At 45.5% G+C, this 14,080-nt stretch overlaps 2 protein-coding genes across 2 annotated transcripts in view; one reads left to right on the plus strand and one right to left on the minus strand.

The window, feature by feature from the left end:
* ccser1 (coiled-coil serine-rich protein 1) overlaps positions 1-3,287 on the minus strand; it is a 266,374-nt gene extending 263,087 nt beyond the window's left edge. The window contains exons 1-2 of the mRNA XM_015340415.2: positions 3,203-3,287; positions 2,615-2,988 (exon numbers count right to left, since the gene is read on the minus strand). The gene's annotated coding sequence lies outside the window, so the exon portion shown is untranslated. The remainder of the gene's footprint in view (positions 1-2,614; positions 2,989-3,202) is intronic.
* A 2,919-nt stretch (positions 3,288-6,206) lies between these two features.
* On the plus strand, positions 6,207-12,487 carry LOC102685585 (RNA-binding E3 ubiquitin-protein ligase MEX3C). The gene is made up of 2 exons (XM_006627304.3): positions 6,207-6,984; positions 8,660-12,487. The coding sequence occupies exons 1-2, from the start codon at positions 6,435-6,437 to the stop codon at positions 9,889-9,891; spliced, it is 1,782 nt and encodes a 593-aa protein (XP_006627367.2). The 5' UTR covers positions 6,207-6,434; the 3' UTR covers positions 9,892-12,487.
* The last annotated feature ends 1,593 nt before the right edge of the window (positions 12,488-14,080 follow it).

A 14,080-nucleotide genomic window follows, 5' to 3' on the forward strand; every position in this document is an offset into this window, starting at 1 on the left:
GTAATGAACTTTCAGTGTTTTATTTTGTGATACCAATTACTATTATTTTAAATCAATTTTCCTTTGTACAGTACTGTGCCCCCTATCTAAAATAAGAGGTCTGTTTTGAGCATTAAAAAGGCGAGCAAATATAAAGGGCTTCAGAAAATCTGCATTACCAAAACATGAATGGAATCACCTAACCAAAAGAATAATGTGGAATTCAGTGCAACCAATAAAAATAAATTAAGCATAAAGCCAGCTTCCTTCATAAAATGGAGTCAGATATTCCTTAGAATGTTGTGTTTTGGTTTTACATCTCTTCAGGGGCCATACAATATCAATATACCAAAAGCCTTCTGGAGTCTCAAGAGTGAAACATGGGTACAGGGCCACAATGCATTTCATTTGTGTCGAAGAATAGGAACTGCTTCTGTACACAAAGAGTGGCAAGTGTTTGTTTTGGAAGCCCAAAGACCGGATACTTCATAAACCAGCTCTCTACCTCTGTGGTCCCTCTCATTTTTCACCTGTGCTATTTTCGTATATAAACTAGGGTCACGGAGATAAAATGTAGCATGACTGTATTTATTTTCAGAGAATCACAGCAATGATGAAGGAAACTTACAGGCCTTCTAAATATAGAGGGGCCTGAGTCCAAGCCCGGGGAAACCAGACTGATACTAATGTATCCTGAAGGTTACATATGTAACCATATGTAACCATATGTTACTAATGTAACCTGAAAAAGGCTCCACGGCCGAAACGTTGTGTTTTCTTTCTTCTTTTTTTCAGCATGGAATAAACCTATTACTTGTTCCTATGCTGCCTACGCATGCTGACGCAGCTACCCACCTGAACTGATACTAATGTATACAGTTTTATTAAAAACAAAACATTACTTTCATTCTTTAAAGAGTACATAAAAGAGTAACAACTTGTCACTGGCCTTAAAGGTATTCCAGACAAGATTAGAAGCCAGAATCTCTTCAGCCTTGATCAAAGGACACTGCACACCAACACTATTTAAACAGCCAAAGTTCTGAATAGTAGAGACACTGTAAACTATAAGGATTACTTCAAGCACAAATAAACAATGAACCATGGACCCAAGTTTCTAGAAAAGTAGCAGTGTGTTAAGGCATGAACATAGGAGGCACAGAAAATGTGGAAGGTGTGTTGAACAAACACATCTACAGTATGTTTCTCTAGCTTCTCTGGGAAAAAGGGGCTCTTTCAAGCTGCCAGAAACCAAACAAGATCCTCCTATTGGTCATGTCCACTCTGGAGCAGTAATGTTCTCAAACAGTGGGGGAACAGAAATAAAGGGCGAGCAGGGGATGGTTTTTGAAACAATGTGCCGATTTTCACTGAAGGCTGCCCAAGCTGAATATGACGCCCTGCTGAAGAACGCCTATCAGATGAGGGGCTCGTGATAAAGTAACTGTTGTGGGACCCACAGCCACTCTGTGGTGCTGAGATGTAACCAGAATGCTCAATGCAATACATAGCTTTTAAACACTGTAGTATAATTTACAAGTTTTAAAAGGTACAAAGAAGTTCCCCTTTCTATCGAAAACCTCATGTGCGTTTCATTATCCTTTAAACAAAACGACAGCTGGGTGCTGTTCTTCGCGTTTGTTAAAATCTACTGAAAACGCGACAAACGTCGAGATTTGTGCTTGAATCAAGCGCTCAAATTCGAACACTGTCGGCATACCTGTAAAGCCATCGGCAGCCTATTTTTCAGAAAACATGATTTTAAAAATCTGTAAACTACAGTCAGTACTTGGGCTGTGGATTGTTGTTGTCATTATTTCTTCTTTCTGTAAAAACAATGGCTACCGTGTTTTTGCGGTTATTAAAAGAGCTGTTCATTCAAATGAAAAGGCTGACAGCTAAATTAAGAACCCGCAAGTGAGACCTGAATGATATGAGACTATGATATTTGAATAATAATAAGAAATATATATACTAGCACTCGTCCTGATTTATTTTACCGTTCCAAAACTTTCTGTAGACCGTCATAGGTACAGCGTACGCAGTAGCACATAGTCTGCTCATCACTTTGAAAGGGGTAATGTATCCAATGTATTAACTGTTTTAATGTTTTCCATCAATACGGTGCTTTTGCCATATTAATCGCAGTATCGATGTGCCAAAAGGATACTACACTTTACGTATCTCTATCAGATAAAGCACTAAAGAGCTGTCCGTACGACAAGAAAACCCCCTTTCAAGTAATTATAAATTGCACAATTTGCATAATAGGTGGCTCCAGGCGATTTAACTATAGTTATCATATTAATGAACTATAAAATCCCCTCTACAGTAGTCCACAGTAGTAGCACACCTAGCCTTATAAAATGTGCATTCAAGTAGCCGATAGTCTCTTCTTATCCGCCCGAGTGCCAATGTCACTGCGCCGTTCTCTCCAATCACACACGGATAACAGCCCGGAGCGCTCCAACAATGCATTTCACACACCGTAATTAATTGCCAAGGCCTGGCTGTGCAAAATAAGAAAATATCAAAACTGCCACGATATAACTGAATCAAGACTGCACCAGTCTGCCTTGTACCTGCAGACCGCTGTGTCTATTCACTGACAGGATAGGAAAATAAAAAATGTTACCTTTGGTTCAGTAAAATCCTTTTGCCCCGTTTATTGGTGTGCGAAGCGATTTCCCACTGTTCGCAATAATCCCCAATGTTAAATCCAAACGCGAGAATAATCCATACCCAGGTCTGTCGAGGCAGGCATGGAAATGGCAGTTATTTGTAGGTCCTGTAATGTATTTTCCAGTGAATGTCGGTATTACAGCACCTCAATGACGTGGAGTCTCTCCTTCTCCTCCTCTTCCGTGTCGGGAGGCCGAGGGAGACTGAGAGCCATGTGACGTTTAATCGCCTCCTTCCTACAACCGGTTAGGCATCTTCAGCGACAGAGGCGACTACAGGTTGGGTGGGCTACAGAAACCGGAGCCCACGGCTTTCATCCTCTGAGCTCTGCAAGAATATGTTAGTCATAAGACTGCGGTAACAGCTCCCGTCATAAGCATTGAACATTTAAATCACATGTGAGCTCTCATCGATTATTATTATTATTATTATTATTATTATTATTATTATTATTATTATTATTATTATTATAGGAGTGCACGATAATATAAATCTTACAACTACGTTCATTTAAAAAACTGTGTAACATGCACCGGCAAACCTGCTTGACAGAACTGGCAGTCCCTGCTGGACACGGCGGAGGGGTGGACAGGGGTCTGACTGTCACTGTCCTGACTCTCTCCTGCTCGCACAGGCAGGCTCGCACGTGCTCCGGCGCACTTTCGCCCAGCTACAGAAAGTGTCGCCTTATTTATTTAGATTTCTGTAACATACACATAAATTATGCATCTCGAGAGCAACGCAGAAGATGTTCTGTTGCCTCTTTTTATAGCAAACACGTAGCTTCTGTCTATAAGAGGAAGCATTTTGTCTCCCTTGTCAGTTTCTACTATGTAGGCAGTACTCTTCAGAAGTACTATGACACTGCTCACAAGATTTCGACGGCACTGCCTAACACATAGATGAATGCACGACAAATATGTATTTTTGACAACTACACGCTCCTTGCATAATTGTAAAATCTTTGATCTTTGTGCAGTAGCGGTAATATTGAAATAATAACAGACATAACAAAAACGTAACAGACGGCACATCCGAGCTGCAATCCGAGCAGCCAGCCAGGCCTGCCGCTGGCACTGTGAGAGGCCCGGGTTCGAGTCCTCATCCAGCAGCAGGATTGCAGGGTCTAGGTGTGCCCTGTTGCTCGGCCCCACTGTAGAATAACTACGATTCCCAGGGACTGTGCACGTGAAACAGTGGGCAGGAACTGGCAGGTCTCGTTGTGCCAGGGACTGTCTCCTGGACACCTCTTCTTTTATTTTTCTTTCATCTGGGAGCAGGTGTAGGGGTGAACAGGTGGGCAGGGATTTCCTTTTTCCGCTCTTTCCTACATCAGGTAGTGCTGAGTGTTTACGGTGCCTTTTTGAAGAACAAGAAAGTAAACTGTACTCGGAAATAAAAATCTGCGCTTTCAGATGCAAGGGTTTATTTCTGCGACCATTTACAACAACAGTGTTAGTGGCATTTCTCAGATTAAAAAAAAACTAAATAATCCTAACTAAACAGAAAACTGGTTCTGCAGTGTGAGCCTTACTTATTTTGCATGAAGATTTGGCCAATTCCGTACTCGCGGAAGATTGTTGTGTCTGACTTTGTAGACCGGTTGCTCCTTTTTTAGCAAAGATTCCATGATCACCTTTGCCGAAAAGCGTCGTGTTCAGAGCCAGTAAGGCGAAGCAGCCGTTTAGGAGTGCAATAAGGAAGGACTCTCGATACGGAGAAAGACTTGGCAGAACTCGATACCAAAATGTCCTGGAGATAAGGTGGAACAAACCTGAATCACAAGAATCACAAGATTTACTCGGGCTGATACCTGATAACTTCACTGTCTCCGACAAAAGATTATTTTTTTTCTGCACTGCAGTGGACTGGCTTCTCGTCCAGAGTGTCCTCCTCCCTTGGGCGTATTACTTGCGGGGATGGACTGCGGTACCAGCGCAACCCTGTATCGGATGAAGCGGTTAGAAAATGGTTGAATGGGTTATTTTTCCCCCCCTGAATTACAAAAGACTGTACAGGGGAGTAATTGAAGACATGTCATTTAGCTCATCTTGAATATTCTGCTGCATGTAACTTGAATCCCGGGAACTCGTTCAGTCGTGACTGTTAATGACCTCAGAATAAGATTTCAGCAGCAGGTAAGGGTGTCTGTAAATTGTCCCTGTCTGTGAGTCATTCGATGGACTGTCCAGTGCATAGCCCCCTCAGTGAACGCTGTGCTTCGCTGATAGGCTCCGTCTCGCCTAGCCCGTTTCCCGTAATATGCAGCTTTCTCACTTGTTGTAAGATATCGTCATGCTTTAGACGTTTAATATTTTAAATGCAAGTGATTTCATCCCTTCAACCATAAACGAATGATTAACAAGTGTTATGCTCTTTTTGGCCAGAAGGAGGCACAGTTGAGCATCGCTTACTTATAGTTCTGCACACCGCAACAAATTTCGCCTTCGAGCGAACTGGTTCTTCTTTCAGTGAGGTATCTGTTCAGGTGCGGATAATTAGAACAACTAAACAAAAGATGAACAAGGACTTGGGGCTGTTAATTTTTCTTCATTCTAGTCCCAAGAGTATACTTTTTCACGATTATTTCCTGTTCAGTAGACTTCACAATTACAGGTGTGAAGTGTTAGATATTGGAATCCCATAACATTGTCTTCCTACTAATACAAAATATTTTATCGTGAATAAAAAGAACATAATTTGATCTTTAGAGGACAATACATTATGGAATCAGGTGTTCTGTGGGTGAATTTAAGTTAATTGTTTGTCACTAAATATTTTTGTCTATTTTAAACTTCCCTTTAAGAATGCACATTGCGTGTTGATAAAATGCAATCATGACTCTTAGCCAAGGTACCTTACATAAGTGCGTTGAACTCTGACATATGACATGTGACGTGTGTCTGTAATTAAGACGCTAAAGCGCAGTCCTGGCGCACAAACTATCGGCAACAAGAATACTTGTTCTTGTCTCCTGAAATAATACATAATCGCAGTTTGCATATAAAGAACACGATGCAAACTGAAATGTTAATGGTTTACCAGGTTAGCTGTCACTGTAACTGGTTCCAAAATTCGGCCCTGCTCCATTTGTCAATAACATGGGCATCACTGGTAAATCTAAGTCCACGGACCTCATACACCTTGTTGTTATCCCGAAAATCTTTTGTAACTAATGCAGGTGGCTATTAAGCACTCTTGTCAGATTCACATTTTTAACATACAGTAAGCGGGGTGTACATATACATAATTAAATACATAATCTGCATTATGTTTCGTTCTATATAGTAACAATTTCACTGAAGAAAATTTCGAACTTCATTTATATCCACACAATTTTTTGCTCGTCACACCTTATGGTCCACAATGAAATGTTTTGGGCAGAAACAGTTCGGAAGGCACATGACTCTACCGGATTCTCTTGCCCAAAGTAGGGCGTTCCTAATTGTTGTCGTGTACCACCAATTCCATCCGGCCTTGGACAGGGTAATTAGCCAATCAGCGGCGGGGAAGTCCGGGCCCAGGTGCTGAAAGAACCAATGGCAGGCCGAGGCTGTTCAAACCGGGGCGTAGCAGCTTGCGGCTGGGCGATGAAACAAAAGAAACAATAAAAAAGGCTCCCGGAACACATTGATTCCCACTTCAACCGGCGCGGGCGCTTTTTAAGACTACTATTACCGTCAAATAGGGAGAAATTCTGTAAATAAAATTTTATTTTTTTGCTTTATTTTAATATTTTTTTAAACAAACAAAACCCCGAAGATAGTTTCGCCATGCCCAGCAGCACATCTTTGCTGGTTACCGAGGAGACAGAGTCCGAGCTCCCGCCGCTGGTGGTGGAAAGGTTTGCCGACGTAGGCCTCGATGATCACGGCCCGCAGAGCCGCTCGGAACCGCAGGAGGCCCCGCTGCACCCGGCCGCCTCTTTCGGCTTACTGGGCGCCGTGCTGGATCTGCAGCCCCTGTCGCGCCACCAGCCGGCGGAGGAAGAAGAAGAGGAGGAGGGGGAAGAAGAGGAGGAAGAGGTCCTAGACGAGAGCGACTCCAGCGCTCTCCTCTCGCAGGCCCAGGTCGCCGGGCTGGGCTCGGTTATGCTCCCGGGCTTGGAGGCCCCCGAGACGGTAATGCTGTACGGTGGGGAGCTGGAGGACCCCCAGCCTCACGCGGTGCCCGGGATGATGATGATCCTGCCGCCGGGGTACGGGGAAGCCGGGTTCGAGGCCGAGCCGCCGTCCTCGCTCTTGCGGAGGAGAAGCGTCAACACCACGGAGTGCGTGGAGGTGCCCAGCTCCGAGCACGTCGCGGAGATCGTCGGCAGGCAGGGTGAGCGCTGCGCCGCACGTCGGGAAATCGGGTTTTCTAAATCGCGACCGGCCGGTCAACTAACGATCGTGCCCCCCTCCTCTCTCCCCCCCCCCAGTGCTGGCTACCGTCCCGTCCTACAGAAACGCTCATGTCTGTAGACGGAACGGCAAGGTGTCTTGAAGCCTAAGCTCGTTGGTCGACCCTACCCTCTTTTGTTTATTTCCACACAATATTGGCGTGAAGGGCTCTTTTTCGGGGGGTGGGTCGCCATTATTTGGATGTTTTTTTTTTAATCGACAACGATCACACTTTTCCACCGGCGGCTTTGTCTTGCTCGGCCCGGATCGGGAGAGGGAGAGCTCCTGGGGTTTGGGGAGGAGGGGGAGAGGCGGCCAACTTCCTCGCCACAACGTGGCCGGCAGAGCCCTGTTCGCTCTTGCCCGGGTGTGTACAGCCTCTGAGGGGGTCTCTTGGAAGTCGACAGAAAGTTGCTTCGCCTCTGTGAAGCCGAGAGTGGGGGGCAGGGTGTTCAACAGTACGCGAGTCTGCGCAGCCGGAACTGCCGAGACATTTGACCCGAAACTGCGGCGACGTCGATGTAGTGTCTTGTTTACAAACTGGAGAGAGAGGGGGGTGGGTTCAGGCTGTCGCGGTTGTGTGCCTTTAAGTGGAATGAGCAGTGAACTAAAACCTGCTCGTGTTTCCACATTGTTAGGCTGAAGCGGAGTGTTCCAGCACGACGTTCTCACCTTTTCGGTATTTGGGGGCTGTAGGGTAACGGTTTCCGGTAGTTGGATAATAGCTTTCAGTTAGGAAGCCCACTGAAGTTGGGTTTTTTTTGTAACTTTAATGATTTACAGTAATATTTTGAACAGTCCTGGGATTCTGCTAAATGATGCTTGGGTACACTGACCTGTCTGCTGAATGCATAGCTCACAAGGGCTGTTTAGCAAACACTATGATTTTAGCCACCTGACCTTGAAGGGCTGTTAGTTTTCGATATCGCTAAAAGTTAAGAAGCTGAAACCCCAGGACCAGCAGTACGGATTCACAGAGTTTAGACTGGAAGGTTGGAGTTACACATGGCAAGGAAATGACCTTATTGCCCTCAGAATGAGGCATCAAAACGTCTGGTGATGTGAAGCAGCCCTATGACACTGTAAAGACGCGGGTTTCTTAATGCATCTCTTTTAGTCCAATAGAAATATTGCTCGACTTCAAGATCTTGGTTTTGCAGATAAATGGAACTGGTTAACTCTGCAAGCACATTCCATTGGAAACTTTCTGTAGTGAAATATCTACTGCATGACCTGGATTTATTCGATCGTACATCGCATTTCATTAGTGACTAGTGAGCAGGAAGGACCACTTCATGCCACAATTCTCGCGAACTTGCACTTGTGAGAGTATTGAGACCAGGGGTTTTGCGACTTGCAGTACTTTCACAAAGTTCACGATTTTGTAACGTTTTTCGGTTGTCGATGCGTTTATTTTGTTACGAAGCGGTCTCAGAAAATGGGACTGCGGTTCCCCTTGACTAACAAGTACAAGTTCATCTTTTAAGAACATGAACTCATTACTTCATTTTACATAAAATCCTTAAGCTCCCTTCTTCGGTGTCACGGTCTGTGCTTGGCGCTGTTCACCTGCAGAGGTGGCCACGCTCTTAATTCATGTTGCTGTTCTCTCTCAGGGTGCAAGATCAAGGCGCTGCGAGCCAAGACCAACACCTACATCAAGACCCCGGTGCGCGGGGAGCAGCCGGTGTTCGTGGTGACGGGGCGCAAGGAAGACGTGGCGATGGCCAAGAGGGAGATCCTGTCGGCCGCCGAGCACTTCTCTCTGATCCGGGCGTCCCGGAACAAAGCCGGGCCCCTGTCGGGAGGGCTGCCCGGCGCCCCTAACCTGCCGGGCCAGACCACCATCCAGGTGCGGGTGCCCTACAGGGTGGTGGGGCTCGTGGTGGGGCCCAAGGGCGCCACCATCAAGCGCATCCAGCAGCAGACGCACACCTACATCGTGACGCCCAGCCGGGACAAGGAGCCCGTGTTCGAGGTGACGGGCATGCCGGAGAACGTGGACCGGGCCCGGGAGGAGATCGAGGCGCACATCGCCCTGCGCACCGGCAGCTACGTGGAGATGACGGGCGAGGAGAACGACTTCCACTACAACGGCACGGACGTGAGCTTCGATGGCGGCTGCAGCTCCTGGCTGCACTCCAACCCCGCCCCCCCTGGCGGGGGGGCCCGTGGCACGCGGATCACCTCCAACTACCGCAACGACAGCTCCAGCTCCCTGGGCAGCGGCTCCACCGATTCCTACTACGGGGGCGGCGGCGGCGGCCGCATGGCCGACTTCAGCCCCACCAGCCCCTTCAACGGCGGTGGGGGCAGCTTCTGGTTCGGGGAGGCCCTCCTGCCCCTGGGCTCCGAGGACTTGGGCGGGATGGAGTCTCCTGGCTTCGACCCCGTCGTGATGACGCCCCAGCAGGTCATCTGGAGCCCCTTTGAGCAGGGCGCCGCCCTGTTTGACGGGAGGAGCCAGCGACGGGAGAGCCAGCCCAGCACCCCCCGCCTGTCGCCCACCTTCCCGGACAGCCTGGAGCACCCGCTGGCCCGCCGGGTGCAGAGCGATCCCCTCAGCACCCAGAGCTCCAAGTGCCAGATGTACCTCCCGGCCTTCTCCTCTTCCAGCGACAGCACCACCTCCAGCTCGCCGCCGGACTCGGCCAGCTCGGCGGGGCTGTACCGGGGCAGGCAGGACTGCATCAAGTGCATGGAGAGCGAGGTGATCGCCGCCCTGGTGCCCTGTGGCCACAACCTCTTCTGCATGGAGTGCGCCAACAGCATCTGTGAGAAGAGCAAACCGGTGTGCCCAGTTTGCCAGGTGCCTGTCACACAGGCCATCAGGCTCCTGAACATGTGAAGGCCCGGGCAGGCACGCAGGCTGGCTTGGTGTGTGTGCCTGTGGCTGTGTTGGGATCGGTTGGTATCATTACAAATCGCCCTCCGGTCTCCTTATTTATGTGTCACTTCGAATGACTGTTAAAAAAAACAATTAGGATTTAGGCTTAAGTTGTTGGTCATGTCATCAATACTTTCTCCCCAACTGATAGCTGCTAATGTCTACTTTCCATTGAGATGAAATATGATGTCTGCCTTTTTAGACTAAAATGAGGTACTAAGCCCACTGGGAACTAAAATGATGCCAGTTGCAATAGGAAACCTATGTTAATGTTTTTCAGTGTAAAAGCTCCCTAGTCCAGTCGTCCAAGTGGAGCCGTTTTCCCTGCAGCAGTGAGACACAGAACTCCGAACTGGATGCCTGAACACCTTTTAACTGCCTCTGACTACTGCCACACTTTTAGTTCCAGTTTACAACAACTTGTGCCTAAGCCTGCTAACAGTTTAAAGCTTGCGATCAGTTCACGCAGAAGGTATTCCTGAAATACAGATCCCAATGCAGCGGTCTTGGGGACTGTATTTGTACAATTAGAGACGAGGATCAACTTAACCTTGGCTGGCAGGGCACAGTCTGCCTGCCTCTGTTGGCAGAGGAGGGACTACTGGTCATTGCACACAATCACTGGTTTGCACTAATGGGGGGTATCACTGAAGAGGCTAAAAACATTCCATGTTTTTATTTCTCAGCATTTAAAGTTTACTTGTTCGAACAGGTGGGGGAGCAATTAAATTAAATGTTGCCCTGTATGTTTAGAATAATTTTACATTTAAACCTAAGTATTTTCTTTTTCAAACCAAAAGAGCAGTTGTATAAACCCTATAGCACTGGATATCAAAGTAATCAACCAGCTCTGCTGTGGCTGCAGTCCTACAGATTGTACAGATATGTTTTAATTACCGTTATTTATCATCTACAGAAAAAGTCTTCAGCACAGTAACCTGATCAGGTAATTTATGTGGAGGCTTGAGATGCAATCCTGAAGTCACTATGAGCCCTGCAGGTCTTGGGCTGTGATGTGAATATGACCTGGCCCTAGAGAAGCCTTCCACGGAGTCTGAAGCCGCCTGCTTGTTTTCTTCGTTCCTGTTTTTGCAGATGAAACGGGTTGAAGTTTCATTTTCAAAAGCAGTTCTGCCTCTTGCCATATCTCCTGGTAGGTGGCCTCGCTCTCCTTGGTTTCTGGGCTAATGTGTAAATGTGGGGGTGTCTTTGCAGGCCCACTATTCTCTAAAACCAGGTGCTTTTATCTGTTGTGCTCCTCTTCTCAGCTTCCCTAGAAATGTGCAGACATGGCTTGTCCTACAGTGCCAAAGTATTCCTGGGTAGGGACAGTTTGGCTGCCCCAACTCGGACTATTCACACCAGTTCCTTTTGAAGTTAGTGTTCTGTTTATTTTTTTGCATGTATTAGTTCATGTAAAGATTACACCTTGTTTTGGGAATTGACACTAAAGTTACAACTTATGTTTTCTGATTCGGTGTTCTTGCAGGGATCTCTGCCTGTCCTGTTGGGTTGCCCCTGGCGGACCGTGTTCAGTAGTGGACATGTAGCACACTAAACATTGTGAGGTTTTCTTAAGCTGGACGAACAAAACTTTTATAGGGGGGTCCATCGGGGTTTTCTTCCGAGTCCTGACCTTTGCAAATCGATCCTCTGGCCTCTGTTGATCTACAGGGGTTTTCTGTAACCCGATCCTCAACACCTTTCCAGAATTCCCAACTCTATCCATTTCTCCTTACATGGTAAGACGAGTGTTCATTCTCATACGTGGGGAAAACTGTTAAGCCCCAGATTGTCTCCACCATGCAGCGTGTGCGTGATCTGTACTTTAAAAGCTCGTGTTCTTTGCTGCAGTGATCACAGCAATGCAGTCTAGTGGATTTTCCTGCCAAATGTGTTCAACTCTTTCCCCTAGAAAAGCAGGTTGTGCTCAGACCATCAAGGTTAACATTGACTCCTGTCGTGTATTATAATTAAACAGGTATATATAGAGAATTTTATTTTTTATTTCCACTTGAAGTTACATTTCATATAAAAGGTTTACAAATAAGTTTTTATTTTTATTTCCAGTATGAGACTTGCCTTGATGGCACATTATGACGTAATGCATAACTTTAAAGCTAAATGCTTGTAGTATAGTTTGTCAGTATTGAAATCTAAGGCTCAGCTGCCGTCTTGTAGGTTAAGAACGAATGTTCACAAAGCATGTATTTTGTATTGTATTGCATTGTACACTGCAACTAAAAAAGCCAAGGAACTAACACATTAGGGGCGTGTACTATTTCTGTAAACCACAAACGTAAGAATGAAATACTGTACCTATAGTTTAGTATTTGCTAATTTTACTACACTTTTGTTATGTATATGTAGGGCAGTCATAGGGAGTATAAATCCAATATATTGAGTAAAGTTTAAAAAACATATATTTTATGATAAAGGGCCTTTAACTTATGTGGCCAAAGCACTGATATTATATATTTGCTGTAAAGAGAATTATAAGAGTTTTATTTTTCTGATATTAAAAGTTACTTAATAAAGACGGTTTCATTTTAAAAAAGAGTTCGTGTTTTATTGGTGGTGGTTGTACCGAGCTCAGTATGTATTTATTGACCAGTCCTTGATGGATACTGGGGTCTATGCAAGGAAGCCATTCCTCAGGTAGCCTTGGGTACTGTAGCCCCAAGGAGCCTTGTCAAACTCTGTTGGGATTTTAAATCCTTATACCAGACCTCATAACTTTTCTCTGTGGCTTATCTGGCGTTATGCAGAATATATATTATCAGAGTCATTTTTTTATTTGATTTTTTTTTTTTTAAAGATGGGACTTTCCTCCTTGAATTTTCTTTCTCATCCCATTTTCAAGCAGCCATTAATTTCTGTAAAAAAGGGGGTTGTGGGTCACTGAAAAATTGCCAAGCCCCATTCTTGAATGCGGGTCTTTGGTGAAGTTTTGTAACAGGGGAGATGTCAAGCTAGAGATGGGCCAAGTGGCCTCCTTAAATTTTCGTTTTAATATGCTCAGTCCTTATTTAATCCACCCTGGAGGACGTCTTACAGGTTAAAGTAGTGGTTCTTTGTCCTGGTCTTGGAAGGATTGCCATCAAGTTTTCACTCCAGCTCTGTTCTCCGTTCGATGGTTAATTGAGTTGAGTTTTCTGGCTGGAGCATATCTGCTTTCAGCTCTTAAGTATTCAGATGAGATTTGTTATTGATATCAACTCTTATTTGAGTTTCAAGACTGCCCTTATTCAAGTGTTGCATGAAATGTAACAAAGGCCCATTCAAAAGGGGGGAAAAACTTTTTTGGTGAAGTCTGATAGTGTTACTCTCATGTGTCTGTTCATCAAGTGATCCACTCAAGATAAGAAGATGCTGTGTAGTTTTATATGGAAGTTTTATTGGAAAGTGCTTTTTAAAGTATGCCATGACACTCAGGACTTACCAAAGAAATAAGTTAAATACAAGTCTAAACACACAGACAGATTAAGTCATCTTTTAATATTAGCGAGGTAGAAGTCACCTGGAAAGAAAACCAGCAGACAGTGCTTGAGAAAGGTGCTGATGGGACTTCGCAGGCTGTGTGCAGTTCAGTGGCCAGCCAATAGGTGGTGCTAGATATGCTTTGGTGTCCAGTACAGAACTGGGTCAGAAGTGATACAATGATTTCCTTAAATAGGAGATGCATTTAACTATGCTACTGCTTCGGTGATGCCACTACTACAAACATACTAAGGCCGACATTAAAGATCTTTCTTTCAGGGCCATTCTTTTTTCTTTGAGCAGAGATCCATTTATCAGTTTCTAGCTGTTTATCCAGTACAGGGTTACAGGTAAGCAACAGACACACGGCCATCACAGGGCCACATCGATACAGGCATGCACACTCGCACCAGGGACAGTTTTCCTAGAAAACAATTAATCTTGTGGAATATCCTGTCTGTGGAATGAAAACCACACAAACGTGGGGAAATGTACAAGCTCCATGCAGATAGTGTCCCAGGAATTTTACCCAGCACTGCCCCACCATGCTGCCCATCACTCTGTATTAAATCACATTTTCATTGTAAAGCCAAACATTTATTTTTTTGATTGCTTACCTAACTTGTCAGAAAGATGTTAATGATGAAATTTCACTTCCTCTAGGTCAGTA

Source organism: Lepisosteus oculatus, chromosome 3 (genome assembly GCF_040954835.1).
Source record: "Lepisosteus oculatus isolate fLepOcu1 chromosome 3, fLepOcu1.hap2, whole genome shotgun sequence".
NCBI lineage: Eukaryota > Metazoa > Chordata > Actinopteri > Semionotiformes > Lepisosteidae > Lepisosteus > Lepisosteus oculatus.

Coding starts and splice junctions, on each gene's coding strand:
- LOC102685585 (XM_006627304.3), top strand. CDS start 6,435: ATGCCCAGCAGCACATCTTTGCTGGTTACCGAGGAGACAGAGTCCGAG. Junction 6,985..8,659: donor GGAGATCGTCGGCAGGCAGG/GTGAGCGCTGCG, acceptor GTTCTCTCTCAG/GGTGCAAGATCAAGGCGCTG.